At 41.6% G+C, this 18,956-nt stretch overlaps 1 protein-coding gene across 1 annotated transcript; it reads right to left on the bottom strand.

Annotated features, from left to right (window-relative positions):
• Positions 1 to 16,800: 16,800 nt before the first annotated feature.
• LOC134456334 (uncharacterized) lies at positions 16,801 to 17,802 on the bottom strand. The gene is made up of 2 exons (XM_063207705.1): positions 17,717 to 17,802; positions 16,801 to 17,622 (listed from the first exon to the last, which is right to left on the bottom strand). The coding sequence occupies exons 1-2, from the start codon at positions 17,784 to 17,786 to the stop codon at positions 16,880 to 16,882; spliced, it is 813 nt and encodes a 270-aa protein (XP_063063775.1). The 5' UTR covers positions 17,787 to 17,802; the 3' UTR covers positions 16,801 to 16,879.
• Positions 17,803 to 18,956: the final 1,154 nt, after the last annotated feature.

The raw sequence follows: 18,956 nt of genomic DNA, 5'->3' as shown, positions 1-18,956 counted from the left end.
CGAACATCCATCTGGAGATACAGGCATAGAAAGGCATGCTTTTATTTTAAAATCCCTGCACGTGATTGGAGAAACATTTGTCTGACATTTTTAATGAGCTGCTACTTTTACTACTCACAGATTCGAAAACACAGTTCAAATTTCTGAATCAATGTCGATGAGTAAGTCCATGCAAGAGGCCATTGTTGCTGAAACAACTGTCGCATTTCACTTACTTTTTAGATGCGTCCTTGCATCTCTATAAGAGGGTATGTCCATCCGTGGGTCGGTCTGTCTGTCTATCGGTCCGTTTGAAACGCGTTCTTTCAATTGTAATTCCATCCTGTGTCCACAAGGTGGCAGTGCATAGACGGACGCATCTTTGTCCGCCTGTCGGACTTGTTCCCTTCTCTTTAAAATTTGACATCACATCTTTGTCAATCCTGTGATCCTGGTTGATTCCTCCAGACCCTCATGTGAGCTCAGGAAGCTGAGCGGAAACACACAAGGGTCTGGAGAGAGTCAGACTCAGAAAAAAAACGTGGCCCTACCGTGGCCTATACGATAGGGCACTCGTCTACTATGCAGCCGACCCGGGTTCTATTCCCAGGTCCTTCCCCGTCTCTCTCTCCTCACTCGCTTCCTGTCACCATCTTCACTGTACTATCATCAATAAAGTCAAAAATACCAAAACAATATCTTAAAAAAAGGAAAAAAAACAAATGCAATCAGATTTCATTCAACCAGCTGTCAATCAGCTTACTCATGATACGGACTGGAGACTCAGCTAAGGAGACTCAGGAGTCGCCTCTGATTGAAGGATTCTCTGACACCTTTGAGATTCGGGCTTGGGGACCTAAAGGTCACTGGTTTGAATGTTTCAAGACAAAAATATGGACGGGGAGGGAGAAAATAACTAGTGCCCTCCTGAACCCTTATCCTTGGCTGAAATGCCAGGGACCAAGGTGTCTAACCTCACATGGATGCAGGGGAGCTGTCCTTGGACCCTTGCATTCATTCACTCTGCATAAAAGCAACAAAAGCGCTTGAATGTGGTTTTTCAATGCTATTGCTTCTGAGATCCATATTGAACAGCCTCGGTGTATGAAATGTGTCATACAATAATAAACTGGGCGTGGGGTGTGGGGAGTCCGGCCTGAGTGATATCTCAATCCCAATCTTCGACTGTCCTGTCTAAAATAAAGGCTTGAATGCACAAAAACAAACAAATAGGCCTATAACTTTAAAAAATATACATTTTAAAATATATATATATATATAAGCTTGCCTCGCCAGACCTTGTCAGCAAAACAGGCAGTCGGGGCTTATTACTGTAGTTCTGACCCCTATGACACGTGAGGTTCTATCCAGCCCATGTGCCTCTGATGGCCATCAGAAAGCCTTCTTCTCACACGTTAGTTCTGCCGTAGTGACTGACACGTGAGGTTCTGTCCTGGTGCCTCTGATGGGGAGGAGAAAGCCGTCTTCTTCTGCTGCTGCTGCTGCTGCTGCTGCTCTGCATTATGCTGGATCAGCCTGGGCAGGATGGCAGGCGTGAGTGCAGGGCGGGACAGGGATAAACAAAGGGCCGGGCAATTTGAACCCATTTTATGCTAAGGCACCTGCAAAAAACGCCTGCTGAATGCCTAGGCCCTTTTTGGGAAAAAGTGCCTTCTGCCTATTAAAACCTACATATCTGAAGCATGTTAAAACATGAAATGAGTTCCATTTAAAAGCTAGGACCCCCATTTTGCATTAGACTGTGTTAGACTAACATACCAAGATTTGTAATAACAAACTCAAATCTCAAGAGCCTGAATGCAGCGTATATGTCACTCCAGGTGCCAAAGGTCAAACAACTTATAGCCTTCGCAGCATCAGGCTAAAATAGGTTTAATTGTGGGTCAGTGTCCAAGAAATACTGTGCTGTACTGTACAGCGGCATTAGCCCCTGAGGAATTTCTGCCCACCTGGATATGCCCTGTAAGCAGGATCATCGCACTAGCCCTGCCTGAGTGCTGAGATCAGGGAGGCATCTGACACCCAGGCAGGCAGATGGGCCTTCTATTCCTCATCATAAAAAACAGGATTATGTACAATATGGCCTTGTAGCTTTGGCAGAGTACTTGTGCCCTCCCACTGGAAACTACACACTCATAAATGCACATGCACGCACAAACACAGAGAGAGAGAGAGAGAGGGAGGGAGGGAGAGAGAGAGAGAGAGAGAGAGAGAGAGAGAGAGAGAGAGAGAGAGAGAGAGAGAGAGAGAGAGAGAGAGAGAGAGAGAGAGAGAGAGAGAGGGGGAGAGAGAGATCCTACAACATTGTGCATGAGAAAATATTATGGCAGCTTGAAGAGAAAAATATCAGGAATTGCAAGAGAAGAAAGCAAATCATAGCCTCAGCTGTACCATAAAGTCAGCACAGTTGCCCAGCTTGTATTTGTACTCTGTGTCATACAACTGTTGTTTATTTTGCTGTGTGTGCTTCGCATGATTGGTGAGGGGACCCAGCTTGGCTGGTCATAAAGCCAATGCCTCACACACTCCCTACAGTGCAGGGCTGGACTGGGACAGAAAAGTGACCAGGCATTTTTGGCATAGATCAGCCCAGAAGACGCACAGGCCACTTTCATACTACATCTTGGCTAAATCCACTGTCTATATACATCTTGACTAGATCCACCATACACGCTGCACAAACAGAGCATTAAACATCCTTAAAGATCACACACACCCTGGTCACAGGCTCTTCACCATGCTACCATCTGGCAGGCGCTTTAGGACTCTGCGTGCCCGCACTACGAGAATGAAGGACAGCTTTTACCCTACTGCCATTAGACTCTTGAACTCAATTCGTCACCTGCCCCCCCTCAATACTTCAGGACTATCGATACTGTGAGATGCACATGGATTTTTATGGATTTTTATATATTATTTATTTACTGTTAATAGCCTATATCTTTTATTTGGTGGGCATTTGTGGGTTGCTACTGAACATAATCTCGCTATATTTATATAGTGACAATAAAAGTCTACTCTAACTCTAACTCTAACTCTAACTCTAACTCTATATTGACGATGGACCAATGGGCCTCCCTCTCTGATTTGTGGGCCAATGCCCAGGACAACAATCACAACAACAGCAGTATAGGCCCCTGGGGACTGTTGGCCCACTGGGATAATGCCATGTATGCCAGATGACCAGTCCAGTCCTGCTACAGTGCACACACTCCCTTTTGAACACACGGCCTGTTTCTTCCTGGAGGTGTAAACTTGGATTATCTTTAAAGGTCCACTGAGTAATATATTTCGGAGTTCATAACCAAAATTTGTGTTGCTCATTCCACAAATTCCACTGTTTGTTGTTTTTCATGAATATTTACCACCGATATTTGCCATGAATTCCAAGCATTGTTATTGGCTTTAAATTGGAAGGGGGCATGAAGTTGTCATACATATGACATGCTGAATTATATTACCTAATTAGGGACACAGCTATGAATTGCCTTATTTTTTCGGTTATTGTGATACAAGATACAACAAACTCCCAACAGCTTTGAACTGCATTGCACTGTATCATATTGTCACTTGAGAGAGTGGTAGGTGTTATCTTTCACGTTGGACCTTGTAAAAATGTTGCATTAGCCTTTTACCCAGTCACCATCATCTATATGGACTACATATCAGGCTATGTCACAGTCAGGCTAAAACCAGGCCAGGCCTCAGCATGACAATGTTATAAAACATGTTACAGACAATAAACACACTCACAAAAAATATGTATTTCATTTACAAGGAACATCTCCCAGACATGCATATTTTAGCAACTCACGGTACTTTTATGGTCTTTTATGGGCAGTCATGAGTAGGCGGTTAGGTCGGCAGACTTCTAGCCCAAAGGTTGCCGGTTCGACTCCCGACCCGCCAGGTTGATGGGGGGAGTAATTAACCTGTGCTCTCCCCCATCCTGAGCATGGTACTGTCCTGCCGCACTGCTCCCTTTCGGGCACCATTGGGCCATTTATGCAATTTCGTTGTGCTGTAGAGTGCTGTGTCACAATGACAATGGGAGTTTCCCAGTTGGGCTTTCACTTTCACTACTTGAGCTCAGGCCATACTGACTAGTGAGGACATACCCGGACGTGTAATGGGTCAATAGTAGCTCAGCTAGCTATACCCACTGCCCAGTCTCCTCCTCCTCCTGCACCTGTGGTCTTCTTCTGAAGCATACTCCAGCCTCACATGGGGCAAATTCAACCAAATTGGTTGGCTGAAATGAAATGCAACGTTATGCCACATGATTTTGGGATTGTTCGACGTGGTTTGGTACGTTCCACAGCTCAACCACATCAGGATGTTCAGAGCACATACTACACTACACATGTCTATTACACATAGCCTACATTACACATAGGCTACATACACATGTGCATGTATGTCTGTTGAATTGATTGCGTTGAGACACTTCTTCTAATTGGTCACCTTGCCTTGGCCAATCACCTTGCCCAATGCCATGCTTTGGCATTTTATTCAGACAAGGCAAGACAAGGATGGCATTTCAGAATGGATATCTTGTGGTCTTCACAGAAAAAACAGTCTCATATTTGTCTTCAGTCTGTCCCCCCCCCCTCTCTCTGTCTGCCTCCGTTTCTCTTTCTCTCTCCGTCTCTCCAGCCCACTCTCTCTCTCTCTCTTTCTCACACATCACGCACGCACGCACGCGCGCACACACACACACAGTCTTATCTATTGTGCAGTGCTTGTGTGGCAGGAAGACTGGCCATGTGGCAAGCGTCTGAGTCCTCTTGCATTAATGATAATAGTAATATTCAATTTAGACTCTCCTACAATACTATTGTCTGTGTTTGTCTCTGTGTCTTCCTGTGTCTCATTTTCCCTGTCTGTCCATCTGTCTGTATGTCTGTTCCAGCTTTACTCTGTTCTGGCCTATTGGGGATAAGAAATGGATGGAATACCATGTATCTTTATAGATGTTAATTTTCTTCTTGGAGCAGGCGTCACTCTTAATTATTTAAACCTCTGAGGGTGCTGGCCCTTAATGTTAATTTCAATGTTTCAAGAAGGAGGCCGCACCTTGCATAGTAGTGTTTTTTATTGCACAAACACATTTCGGCTTGTGCCTTCTTCAGTGTGCAAAGGATGGATGGATGTTCCCAAGTCCCTAGATGATTATGCAAATGAAGTAATGTCCTTGAATTATTGTATGCTTTCATGATCATAGTGAAATATCCCTATCTCTCTCTCTCTCTCTCTCTCTCTCTCTCTCTCTCTCTCTCTCTCTCTCTCTCTCTCTCTCTCTCTCTCTCTCTCTCTCTCTCTCTCTCTCTCTCTCTCTCTCTCTCTCTCTCTCTCTCTCTCTCTGCATCTCCTCCCTCTTTACTCCATCTAAATTCTGGGCTAAATTGAGTTAAATATGTCCTGTCTGTCAGGGGCTCCACTGATGCTTGTCATGTTATCAGAGATCACACAGGTTTCTCATTTCTCCTTCCTCCTCCTCTTCCACAGTCTTTATTTAATGCGAGTCCGCCTGTCTGCCTGTCTGTCTGTCAGTCCCGGCTGTCACGGAGCACCAGGGCCGCTGACAGCTTTCGCTGGGCCCAGGACAAAATCATATGAAAGGGTCCCCTACCCAATACATATAATGCAATTGGGACCCAATTCAGGGCCCTGTATATCTCCCTGGGCCCGGGACAACATACCCCTTTGTCCCCCTATGTCGGCGGGCCTGCAGGCGGAGCACCCATAGAGCATGCAGGCCCATGTCAAGATGCTTAATGGCTCTTGGAGCATGACATGTCTGTTGCTCCTGTCAATCACACTGATCCCCCAACAAGCTGTTATGACAGCACATCAGACAGGACGCGGGGATCAGACACCCTCTTCCTCATGTCAGCTCATCATGCTGACTGGCTGAACATGCTGGTGGTGAGACACTAAAATTTGTACATGTGTGTGTGTGTGTGTGTGTGTGTGTGTGTGTGTGTGTGTGTGTGTGTGTGTGTGTGTGTGTGTGTGTGTGTGTGTGTGTGTGTGTGTGTGTGAGTGCTCGTGTGTGTGTGTGTGTGTGTGTGTGTGTGTGTGTGTGTGTGTGTGTGTGTGTGTGTGTGTGTGTGTGTGTGTGTGTGTGTGTGTGCGTGTGTGTGTGCGTGCGTGTGTGCTTGTGTGAGTCCATTGATCCATGCATCTGTGTGTGTGCATGTGTCAGGGTGTGGTGTGGGTTGTGGCTGCAAATGTCTGATGTCAGACACGAATGAAATACATCAGACATGTATGAGATGTCTGAATCAACAAGCAACTTGTTGCTAACCACAGGAGCCTTCAATGAGAAACACATTCACTACAGAATGACTTACAGCAGATTCAGGAATGGACTGGGACAAAACATCAGGCCGGGCATTTCCGGCCAAGACCGGTCTGCCAGGCAATTGAGAGAGACAATGGAGCCTGTGACAATATGTTTAGTCATCTATTATGAGTTACCTTTACCACAACAGGCAAAATTACTTACACTGTTATTTCGGCATGAGGACTGACACCACTACATTGAGGGGAGGACCAGGCCAAAATCATCAACAGTCCACCGGGCAAATGCCCTGTATGCCTTATGGCAAATCCAGCTGTGAATAGATTGTCTCTACCTGTTTAAGCTTACATGAATACCTCACACCAAATTAAAAATGCAATATCTCATTTCGGGTACGTCTCCACTGAGCTGGATCTTGTGTATGACCTACCTTGAGTAATTAAAGTTCCAGTCTGGTGACTCACCGTTGAATGTCTCTGCTCTTGAGAATATTGTCAGTGCTGATTTAGAGGCTGTTTACATGTATGTGGATAGTTTTGAAAACACATGGGTTTTGACCACTCATTTATACGTAAACAGAATTTTAGTTTTAGCGCTCAGTTATAAATGGGAGGCATTAGTCTTTTTTATTCTTAGTAATGGGGACGTTGGAAGGCTTATGATGCAGTCAAGGGGGCGTTTGTTCAAGAAAGCCTATAGAACTATATCTAACTCTTACAGTTTTTCTCAATTGCTTTCACACAATTTCTGGTACTTCACGCACAATTCTGGAAACATCTCACACATTTCCTAACTCCCCTAACCATTATCACTGAACAATAAACACAATTCCTTCTTTACACTCATATTTCAGTTTTAAAACACACTTTTTTCAGAATGCTGCACTCAAATCTCTCGATTAGACACAATTTTTATGAAGAAAATTCCTGGTTGTCGCATGGAACACAATGTCATTCAAAATACTAAAATCAACTGCCATACTATGTTCACTTCCTCATCACATGGGCAAACTCTCTTCATCAATCTGAAATCATCACATAAGGACACACATTGCATGTGATGTTGATGAAAACATGAGTAGATGCAGTGAGAACACACATTTGTTTAGTTTCTGATCCCCAAAATATGTAATACAAGAGATCACTTTCATGTGGTTATCCAATATTTTACTGCAAATTAGTGCAGTTTTTTTCGGTATCAGAAAAATGTGTAAAATATATATTTTTTGCCACACATATGTGAACTCTGAGTCTGAAAACAATATTTCAGTGTTTTACAACAGAAAGATACCATCTTCAGTAAGTGGAACACTGAACAAAACCAGTTTCTACTGTGTGTCAAGCTGTGTATAGTGTTTAACCATATGACCATTAGTGTGGTGTAGTCTACTTTTTTGTGGTGGGTATACTCTATATTTGAGCATTTTTGAAGTGGGTATACTGTATATATTTGTGCTATTCAAAACAATGGATCAATCATTTTTAAGTGGGTATACTGAAATCCCTGAAATTTAGAAGTGGGTATACTCCGTATACCCGCGTTCTACGTAGACTACACCACTGACCATTAGTGTTCAATGGCTCATATTAGTGTGGATTAAAATGACTGCTGGTGTGTGTCATTTGAGAACAAAATTGCCTTTTTAGAAGAGAGTACATTGTTTTGAGACAAGACGTGCATTTTTAAGGGATAGTGAGGAGTTTTGCCCGTTGTTTGCCCGAGTTAACTTTTGGTGATTTGTGAGTAGAGTTTTGAGAATTCGAGACAAAAATTGTGTGTAAGCAATCGAGAAAAACTGTAATACAAATGTGATGTATCGGAAAAATAACACTTTTTATTCAATAAACTTTGAAACATACGGTAGACGAATTTGTTCAGATACATCACATTTGTATTTTCAAAGTTAGGTGAAAATAAAACAAAATATAACTGACTTTACCCAACCAGATAACAAGGACAGAGGGCAGGGGAAAGAATATGAGGTTGGAGAAATGACTTTCACTGATGGGGTAAGATACTGTACCGCTGAACTAAAAGACCTTCTACACTCACTCCTTCTATGCTCACACATTTGAGACAGACAGGCATGCAGGTGTACACACTCACACTGTTTCTCTCCCCCCTCTCTCGGAAAACAGAGTTACATTTTGTGGACCCTCAATTTTGGACCCTTTTCCTGTTTTTCGTCCCCTCATGGATAGTTAGACAAGTGTACACGCACACACGCACACACTCACACACGCACGCACGCACGCACGCACGCACGCACACACACACACACACACACACACACACACACACACACACACACATTCACACACACACACACGCACACACACACACACACACACACACACACACACACACACACACACACACACACACACACACACACACACACACACACACACATTCACACACACACACACACACACACACACACACACACACACACACACACACACACACACACACACACACACACACACACACACACACACACTTTTGTACACCGTGTGTGTTGCAAAGTGCAATGTGATGTTGACATTTTTCGACCTTTAAGACGCATATGGCGATTCTTGTTTTGAGACTGTGCTTCCCTTACTCACACCAATACTATTTTCCAGAGCCCTTGTGGCTATCCGTCTGTGTGAAGGTGTCCTTGTGAAGTGTCCCCGCTCAAGGAAAGTCCATGTGTTCAATGCACATCTCTCCTTTAGAATATATTCCCCTGTTTGTTTCTTACAGTTGTTCTGTTGACTGGTTCATGCTTTTCTTGTGAAAGTCACTTTGGATAAAATATGCCTTCTACGAAATATGTTAACATATGAGTGATTCTACGATTTCCCTACGCTTTTGGCAAAAGCAAAATGTCAATTATCAGTATTTTTTTTCAACTAAATGACCTAGATGTTTACATAGTGTATATATTTAAGTTTCCAAACAAACAAATTGCCAAGCTTAATCTTAAATCATTTGATAAATACTGTAATGAAAGCGAACATTTGCTTAATTATGTTGTCAACAGTGTTATGGACAAATACTATGTCATTTCAAACATATATAAAAATACTACAGAGTTGAAACAATATATGTTTGAAAGTGCTTATGTCCCTTAGCAGTAATGTTGTCATTAATCTGTGCAACTGATATAGAAAATGTGATTGTTGAGCTTCATAAGTAGGATTTTATGAGTCAGTGTGATACAGACTGACACATTTTTCATCATAAATCCCTGTAACGTCTGATTTGAATATAGTTAGTCACCCTCCTTACACAAGACTTTCTTCTCCAGAGATAATCCCTAGTGTATGTTCATAGGATTTTTCCAACACATAAGGGATCAATAGCACAAAAACACTTTCAAAACAGTCAACGGTGTAACTCAACTGTGTTACGGTCAACAGTGCAGGGGAACAAGTCGGCACTTTTTTAGGAGAAAAAAACAGAGCAGACAAACCCATCTCCCTAGAACACAAATTATTTGTTTGTTTGTCTGTCAATATGGATATAAATTGGCAAAAACATACTCCTCCTCAACTGTCATCAGTGTTGCCAGATTGGGCTGGTTCCCGCCCAATTGGGCTGCTTAGGATGGCCGTGTGCGGGTAAAAATGGCATTTATCAGAAAAACCTTCCCACTGCCATATAAATCAATAGAATTGGGCGGGTTTTTAGGGCGGATTTTGATTATTTTTTGGGCTGGAAACCATCAGCCTCATCTGGCAACCCTTACTGTCATACTTAATTGTAACACCATTGACGGTAACACCGTTGACATTTCAGCCATTTTTATGGTGTTGTGCTAACTGAGGACCTCAGAAGTTCCACCACAACACCTTAATCAATTCATGTATCTGTATGCTTTATATGTGTTTTTCTACATGTGATTTCTAATTCAGATTCTTATGAATATGTTGATAACACTGTTGACAGGCAATTTTCCCGCTATGAGAACATGAAAAAGAATGGATTAAATTATGGAAGGATGGAGCTCAAAATTTACCAAAAAGTCTTCCCGTATCCTGCCAAAGAGGTTATGACATCACGTGATGTTATTCGTATGGCCTAAGACCAAACCATGACTGATTTATGGAGGAGGTTTCAGACCATGACACGGTTAACACAGTTTTCGTGAACACACACAAAATGGCAAATTTCATGTATAATGGAAAGGACAGTGGTCTTTCTGACAGTTTTGTCATATTGTGATGATTACTGTGAATCAACATTTGCAATCGTCTTGGGCAAAACAAGTTTCATTACATGCTAATATCAAGACTGAATCTGACATTTGGAAAACAGGACGGCATGAAAACGCCCAAAACCAGTATTAAATATTCATTCTTGCTGAGGGAAATAATGTTATGTCTACACTTTCTGTATTATATGAAAGATAAATGTTTTCTAATGTCCAAAACATCATTGGATGCAGTTAATAGTTAATGGAATTGCCAAATAAAATCCACGGACTTAAAAGTGTAGGCGAATTAGAGAATCACTCATATGCCAAATAGGGGCCTACTTTATGTAGTCTGGTGTAGCACATACGTCAACTTGTGTAGGCTATCAACTCACCCCTCACCACACATTTTTTTCTTGATTTGACGTCCCCCCTGTGCTAGTTTGTGGAGGTATGTGTCTGTGTATCTTCAACAGTTAAAAATCTGGATCAACCGTCATGGTCCCTTTATCAGAAGAATGGTTACACACACACACACACACACACACACACACACACACACACACACACACACACACACACACACACACACACACACACACACACACACACACACACACACACACACACACACACGATTAGCAAAAACATGTAGGCCCTGTAACAACTGTTTAAAATACAAACTCTCATTAAAATTCACAATCAGTGTAGTTGGCCAACTACTGGCAAGTCATTATCTTTGCAAAGCAGATGTGAATGGCATATAAACAAGACGAGCTCACAAACCTGCTAGTAACATGGATACAATGGACCCATTGTGAGATATTGTGCTTTGGTTCAGAGGTTTGATCTCTGTGTGTGTGTGTGTGTGTGTGTGTGTGTGTGTTTGTGTGTGTGTGTGTGTGTGTGTGTGTGTGTGTGTGTGTGTGTGTGTGTGTGTGTGTGTGTGTGTGTGTGTGTGTGTGTGTGTGTGTGTGCGCGTGCGTGTGCGTGCGCGTGCGCGCGTGTGTGTGTGTGTGTGTGTGTGTGCGTGTGCGTGTGCGTGTGCATGCGAGTGTGGTGGGGGAATATGGGGTCTGTGAGTTCAGAACAGATCTGAGTCTGTGTGTGCATGCGTCTGTGTATGTATGTGCATTTCTGCATGCGTGTATGTGCCATTTAATTATAGATATAGAATGCAATGATCTAGTATCCAGCTGTGTTCAGATGTGAACTCTGTGTGTGTGTGTGTGTGTGTGTGTGTGTGTGTGTGTGTGTGTGTGTGTGTGTGTGTGTGTGTGTGTGTGTGTGTGTGTGTGTGTGTGTGTGTGTGTGTGTGTGCGTGAGTGTGTGTGTGTGTGTGTGTGTGTGTGCGTGCGTGTGTGCGCGTGTGTGTGTGAGCGTGTTTGTGTAAGTGTGTGTGTGTGTGTGTGAGAGAGAGAGAGAGAGAGAGAGAGAGAGAGAGAGAGAGAGAGAGAGAGAGAGAGAGAGAGAGAGAGAGAGAGAGAGAGAGAGATAGAACCATTTAGTATACAGAAGAACTATTTTCCTGTTAACATGTAAATCCTGTTTGATTGTCACATATTTTCAGTATTTCCAAGCATTATTCATGAATGTACATGTCTTCATTGCCCCATTTAACAGTATAGGAAAATTAAGCTTAAGTAATGCAAGTCTATGGTACAAAATAAAACATCATCAAATGTACTTATAGTGAAATATAAAATGAAATTCACCAGAGTGTAAAACAGCAATTTAATTCCGTCCAGTGATCACTTTGTGGCTTGATGCTAAAGTTACTTCCAGCGATTATGCTAAGCTAAGCTGATAATTCTGATCCAATAAATCTATACTGAAAACACTGAGAAGAAAACGATATGCACATTCATGAATAATGCTGGGAAATACTTCAAATGTGTGAAAATCAAAAAAGGGTGGTCTGTTCCTTTAACACCAATGTGAGCTTTTGTTATGATGATAGTGCCCTCTGCTGGCAGTAGGATGCTTTACAGGCATTGAGACATGCCACATTTAGGGTGGGTTGGGCAGTCAGTCATACAACATGTCCCAAATGGCCCATTAGTGTTCTTCGGGCACTTTTGTTGGATCTCAAATGGCGCACTTGTGCACTTCGGGCACTGTGTTTCACTGCGTATAATACACTATACGCACTGAAACATGACCACTTAAGTGCACTAGTGCACCATTTGAGATCCTGCATCTGTTTCAGTACACTGGAAATTCAGTGCACTGAAAGATGATGCCCTAATAATGGTAAATAATGCAGTCTGTAACCAATGGATACTGCACACACGGCTGGCATGTTGTTAATGGGAGAAATGTCATGTCTGTTTTAGAAGAGGAGTTTTGTCAACAGTTTCTAATTTCTGTACCTCTCTTCATGTCAAGCCAATAATTGTTTGAGACATTTTCTGGATCTGAAATGCTGCACTTGTGCATATGGTGCATTAATTATGCACTAAAACATAGTGCCCGAAGTGCACAAGTGCACCATCTAAGACACAGAGATAGTTACCATTTGGGTGAAGGAAATGTGAATACAAGCACAACAAGCTGTGTAATGCAGTAGCCAACCAAAATGTTTTGGCGAGCTCGCTAGTCTGTCACTTCCAGTAAGAGCGCAAACTTACTGGTCCAAAGTGCAAAGTGAAAAGAATCTGGTGCCACACGGATGTCTATTTTCTGTTATTATTTTTTTCAGTGCAGTTACTTTAACGTTTCGACTTGTGTCTTCATCAGAGTCCTTCATTTCCCCTTTGCACTTATTATTTAGTCCTGCTCTGGTTGCATCGGATTGTCAATTTAGAAGCGCAGAGTGTGTATCTCCTTTTTTTTTACTGGTCCAAATTTTCCCTCAACACTATGCACTAAAGGCCTCAGTGTGCATTATGCACTAATTTGAGACACAATTCACTCTACCATTAAGTCAGTCATGATGTTCAACCATAATCAGTGTTGATTTTAATTCTCAGTTTTCTGCTTACCATTAGCTGTTACTATTTATTCCTGATTATACCAATTATGACGATGGGCAACTTGCAGAGTAAAAATTCAGTGATAATTCAACACTGCCGGGTACTCAACTAAGTGTTGAATTAACATTGCATGTTTTACTGTATGGATTTAGAACTAGTTATACCTGTCCAATTCAACCAGGTGGATCATTCAACCAGACATCAATCACCCGGTTGAACTTGACAGGTTGGGGAGAAAAGTGATTGTACACATAATTCCATTATTTGGTTAGTAACAGTATTCACTTGTACTGTATGGTTAATACTGTAGATGTATTTGCTGTCCTGTGGACAAACTATTAATGGAAATTCTAGCAATATTAAGCTTAATGGACAGACATTTTTGCATTTTTTGCTAATAGTTCCTCTATGGGGCTCTGTGTTCTGCAAGATATGGCACTGTTGGTTGATGAAGGCTGATCTCTCCTCAGGCATTCTGACGCAAGTTACAGTTTTCTTTGCTCAGACACTTTTCTCACTGGCTTCATTGCAACATCTACATTCTTTGCTCGTTTAGCTTATTTTAAGAAGGTCCTGTAATACCTGCAGAACCTTTTAGACTGTCATGACTGTCATGTCATGATGATCTTTTCTAGATGTATACAAATGTTGGTTTGTTGCAATGGTGACCCTGCTCACAAGTGTCTGAAGTTCTCAACACTTTGCTGTCACATTTGTCAACAAATACTGCTGCTTAAAAGCCCTTCTATTTAATTAAGGCCTATTATCCTAAGAACACATCATCATGCCTGACATCAGGGGGTTATAGGCTACTAAGAACAGAGTTAAGTGATAAACTAGGCTTAGTTAACCTACAGGAAGTGGTAAATCTGCTGATAAACATATCTGCAGGCATCATTTAATTCAGAAAACAAGTACAGCTGTATTAGATGATTTACGTCTACCACAAGGTTACATTACATTGCATTACATTGCATTTGGCAGATGCTTTATAACCAAAGCGACTTTCAAAAGAGGACATAATCAAGCCAACATCACAAGCAAATACAAAGTGCACAGGAGATATACGGAACAACAAGTGCAGTTGCAAAGAGGGGTTCGTTTTTTTTTTTTTTTTTTTTTTTTTAATAAAGACTAAATAACGCGTACACACACACACAAACACACACACACAGGCTAACATAACCTGGTGTATTACTGAACCAGCTTCTTAGTATACTCCCAATGGTATCGTTGTTTATGTTTTGCCTTTTTCGTCTTCCATCCCTGCATTTATCGCGGCCATATTATTCAGTTATTTCTTGAGTTTTAATGAACTAGACTGTTTGTTTGCTTGGGTCCATTGGATAAGAATCTGACCACCATCTCGCTTCTTCCCAGCAGTTCTCAGAAAGAGAAGGCATTGTCTGGGGACACAGCACTGTGAGCATTCCACTTTCTCAGCAGGTGTAAAACCTTTCATTAGCAGCACACAAGGCAAGGCAAGTCATATTTCACAACACAGACAACCAAACAGCTTTTTAGCAGTCATAGTCACAGTCTTCAGAGGAATGTTGTAAGTACCCTAGTCCACAGACACACTACAGTAGGTTGGGAATATCTCAGTTGAGTCGTTTCCTTGCAGACTTGCATGTTTGACTTACTGTATTAGTGACTATTATTAACTTTAGGCAGGCCTACTCAATTATGAACCTAAGTATTCAGGATGTACAACCTACGTGGCAAATACCTGCTTTGTTCCTCATTTACGCATCGTAAGACATTAGAATTGTCCTGTAATATTTATATCTTTCTTTACTAAACTACTAATGGTAATAAAAGCTCCTTGTCTTGTCAGTTGCAATACATCTGAATTTAAAAAATGATTATGTTTTGAATGAAAATGTTTTAAATGATTATGCCTGAAAAGAACAGTTCACCATTATGGAACTATGCTTATTTTACACTAGCCTGATTATCATCGACTTTCAAATCTCTTTGAGACTTCGTCTGACCAATCATAACAATTAACATTTCACAAACGGCATGGTTAACCCGCCTCCCCTTCGTTTGCTAATGGATGTTTGCTTTCCGATAAAGTGGGAGGAGTTCCTGATTTTTCGGGAGCTCAGAAACTATATTTATATTGCTCTTGGCCTGACTAGAGGCAACGCTGAAGGTGTTGCATCAGTAGGAGGGGACGGCCTGGCACCTCCCCTCGATTTAAAAGTTTTACCTTTCTCCTGTTCTCCCAGTCTGGTGATACTTAGCATATAATATTGAGATGGACGGTACCAGAAACTAAATACCAAACTAGAAATTCACTCAGAGAGTGCAGACCTCCACCAAGAAAGCTGTTTGATAGAAAATTTGACTCTGTTACACCTTCATTTTTTTCCAAGTCTTTCTGCCTTGTTTTTGATTTGGATCACCACCAAATTGTATTACTTTTCCTTGTCATTTCCAACAATTCCACAAATAGACAAACAAAACAACGCTACCGAAAACATAACCTCCTTGGTGGAGGTGACTACATAGGTATTTTTTACGTCTCTGAGCGTCTTTCAGGGGAGCCCTATCTCACGTCATTTCGTGAAGTATTCACGAAAAAATAAAGTTCATTTTCGTGGTGCATTCACGTTACTGCCCGTTTTTCGTGGTTGGACAGCGAAACGCTGCCTATTCATTTGAATTGCCCGACTGCTGCTATGGTTATCCAAGGGTCTTCTGGGGCGGGGAGGGGGTGCTGACAGAAAACTGTTGATACACTCGGGACTCACTAATTCGACGCCCTTTCGGTACTTTCGCCTTATGTCATACGACTCTAAACCTAAACCTAACTCTAACCTTAACCCTAAACCTAAACCTAACCCTAACTCTAACCTTAACCCTACTTAACCCTAAATCTAACCCTAACCCTAACCTTAACCCTAACCTTAACCCTAAACCTAACCCTAAATTGCTTGTTTAAAATGTTTGGTGACGGTACCGAAAGGGCATCAAACTAGTGGGTCGCTAGGCAGCAGTCGGGCAATTCAAATGAATAGGCAGCGTTTTGTTGCCCAACCACGAAAAACGGGCAATAACGTGAATGCACCACGAAAATTGAAGTTATTTTTTTCGTGAATACTTCACGAAAGGCGTGAGATACGGTTGCTCAGGGACTGAGCGAGAGAGACATTTTTTTGTTAAATAAATAACAATAAAACAATTTTTAAAAAACCATCTTGTATACATATCACGTAGAAGACAATCATACCCATTTATATTCACAGAAGCAAGAAAGAACTTGTCACAGTTTATATTTTTTTTACATACAGAAATATTTATTTTAATGATAATAATAATGAGGATGATAATGATGTAATAATTGTTAGTATTAATAAAAGTTAATTTTAGCACTAGGTAAAATAAATTCGATATTTATGAATAAAGTCATTTCATGAGACGACTCTCAGGGAAGCCCATCTCTCTGGCCAAGTCCAAGATGCCAGGAATGGTCTCCAGTTTCTCAACGGCATCATCAGGAAGAACCAGGCGTCCTGTGAGATCATCCATATCCTTCATCTCTTCATCCCAGCTCCTGTCTTGGTTGCTCTCTGCCTTCGTCTGGAGCTCTGCAGAGTGGGCTGACTGCTTCATCATCTTTTCAACGTTGTCAGCCTTGAACCTCAGCTGTCTGTACTTGGCGAGCATTTTGCCGTGGAGCTCGATGATCTTCAGGTGGTCCTCTCTGCTGTACTGAGAACCAGAGGCCTGATGGGAGTGAGTTGGTGCTCCACCAGAGGCCCCAGTGGAGAAGCTCACAGGAGCTGGAGATGTTGAGGAAATCGGGTTGACCCCTGGAGCCATTACTCCTCCTTGGGTTATGCTGCCGGGCATCTGGGCAGCCTTGACTGCCATGTTGTTCTGCTGACCATGAAGAACCTCAGCAGGCAGACTGACATTCCCCACAAACTTGAGGGGCCCAAGCTCCTTTAGCCAAGCAGCTGTGTCATCTGATGACGGGGTGGTGATGACCTTGATGCAATCCCCACTATGAAGAGATGGCACAGGAGTTGGCCTCAAGTTGCCCACAAACCTCAGGGTCTGAGGGGCTGAGCTTGGCACGTTGGTCACACCACTGTACTGCTCCTGAGACACAGCTGGGCCCTTTTGGTACTCCTTCCAATACTTACCTACAGATATACATTTATAAAAATCACATGGTAACATTGTTGTCAAAAGTATAACATTAAGAGCAGTTTAAGATTATGAAGATTATGTTCTTACTGGAGGAAAACCGTGTGGACCGCACATATTGGTATGGAAGCTCAGACTGGGGCCTCCAGTGAGATGCCATGTCCACTTCTCTTGCAGAGTTGGACATGACTCGCTCAGAATGAGTCTGTTGGTCAGTCCCAATCCATGGCTTTCTCTGATGGGAAGTTCCTTGACAGAATGCCATGGAAAATGTTTTGAAATTTCTTTTAGATGGCAGAGGTTTATCACAAGTGACTTGCCTTCAGCTTGCTCTTGTAAGAAGTGAGTATGTTTTACCAACATTCTAGTTTGAACATTCTAGTTCACCAAAATTCTAAAGCCAGTGTTCTAATGAAAACACTTTGGTTGCTAAGTGATTATGATGTCACTAAGAATGTTCATTGCACTTTCCAAAGAAATGCATTGAATCGACTTAATTTAACTAATAAACTTAAATAATCCAAGTCAATTAAATAGCCTAGTATTCCAAGTTAACTGACCATTGAATGATTTAAGACTTTTTTATTAATTAAGATATTAATTAACTTTCTCTCCCAACTAACAAACAAATGAAAAAAAAAAATAACAATGAAAAAAATAATAACAACTAGAAATGCACTCAGAGAGTGCAGACCTCCACCAAGAAAGCTGTTTGATAGAGCATTTGACTGTTACACCCTAAATCTTTTCAAGTCTTTCTGCTTTGTTTTTGCTGAGTTAGAAGGTGGAATATCAAAATTCACCCTATCCTGCAATGGTGTAGAATCTTTTTTTTTTTTCTTTTTAAAAAAAAATAATCTGTATCCATATCATAATCTGGATCATCACCAAAATTGAATCACTTGTCCCTTTGGTCATTTCCAACAACTCGACACAATTTCATCCAAATCATCCAATCATGACTTTGTCAATTATCCTGCTGACAAACAGACAAACAAACAAGCATACAGACAGACAAACCAACGCGACCGAAAACATAACATACTTGGCAGAGAGGTAACTAAGTGCCAAATGGTCCCTTACGGTTCAATGATACATGTTATTAATGGTAACACTTTATTTTAGGGATACATCTATTAGCACTAATACATACAATATTGATGCCTGTGTAAGTAACTTGTAAGGTATGTACTAAGCAAAATAAGACAGTTGTTAAGCATGTATTCACAAATATCTTGTTCATGCCCAATTAGGGATGTATTACTAATATAACCTTAGTAAGGACCAGTAAGCCTATATTTTTATTTATTAGTAAGTAGTAAGTGGCAGA

The sequence above is a fragment of the Engraulis encrasicolus genome, chromosome 10 (genome assembly GCF_034702125.1).
Source record: "Engraulis encrasicolus isolate BLACKSEA-1 chromosome 10, IST_EnEncr_1.0, whole genome shotgun sequence".
Lineage (NCBI taxonomy): Eukaryota > Metazoa > Chordata > Actinopteri > Clupeiformes > Engraulidae > Engraulis > Engraulis encrasicolus.
Note: the sequence above shows the minus strand (reverse complement) of the source record. Positions and strands in the feature narration are given on the sequence as shown.

Excerpts from the sequence above, each read along its gene's own strand:
- LOC134456334 (XM_063207705.1), bottom strand. The coding sequence starts at position 17,786 with ATGGCATCTCACTGGAGGCCCCAGTCTGAGCTTCCATACCAATATGTG. Across the intron at positions 17,623-17,716 it reads GTCCACACGGTTTTCCTCCA|GTAAGTATTGGAAGGAGTAC; the intron begins GTAAGAACATAA and ends GTATATCTGTAG.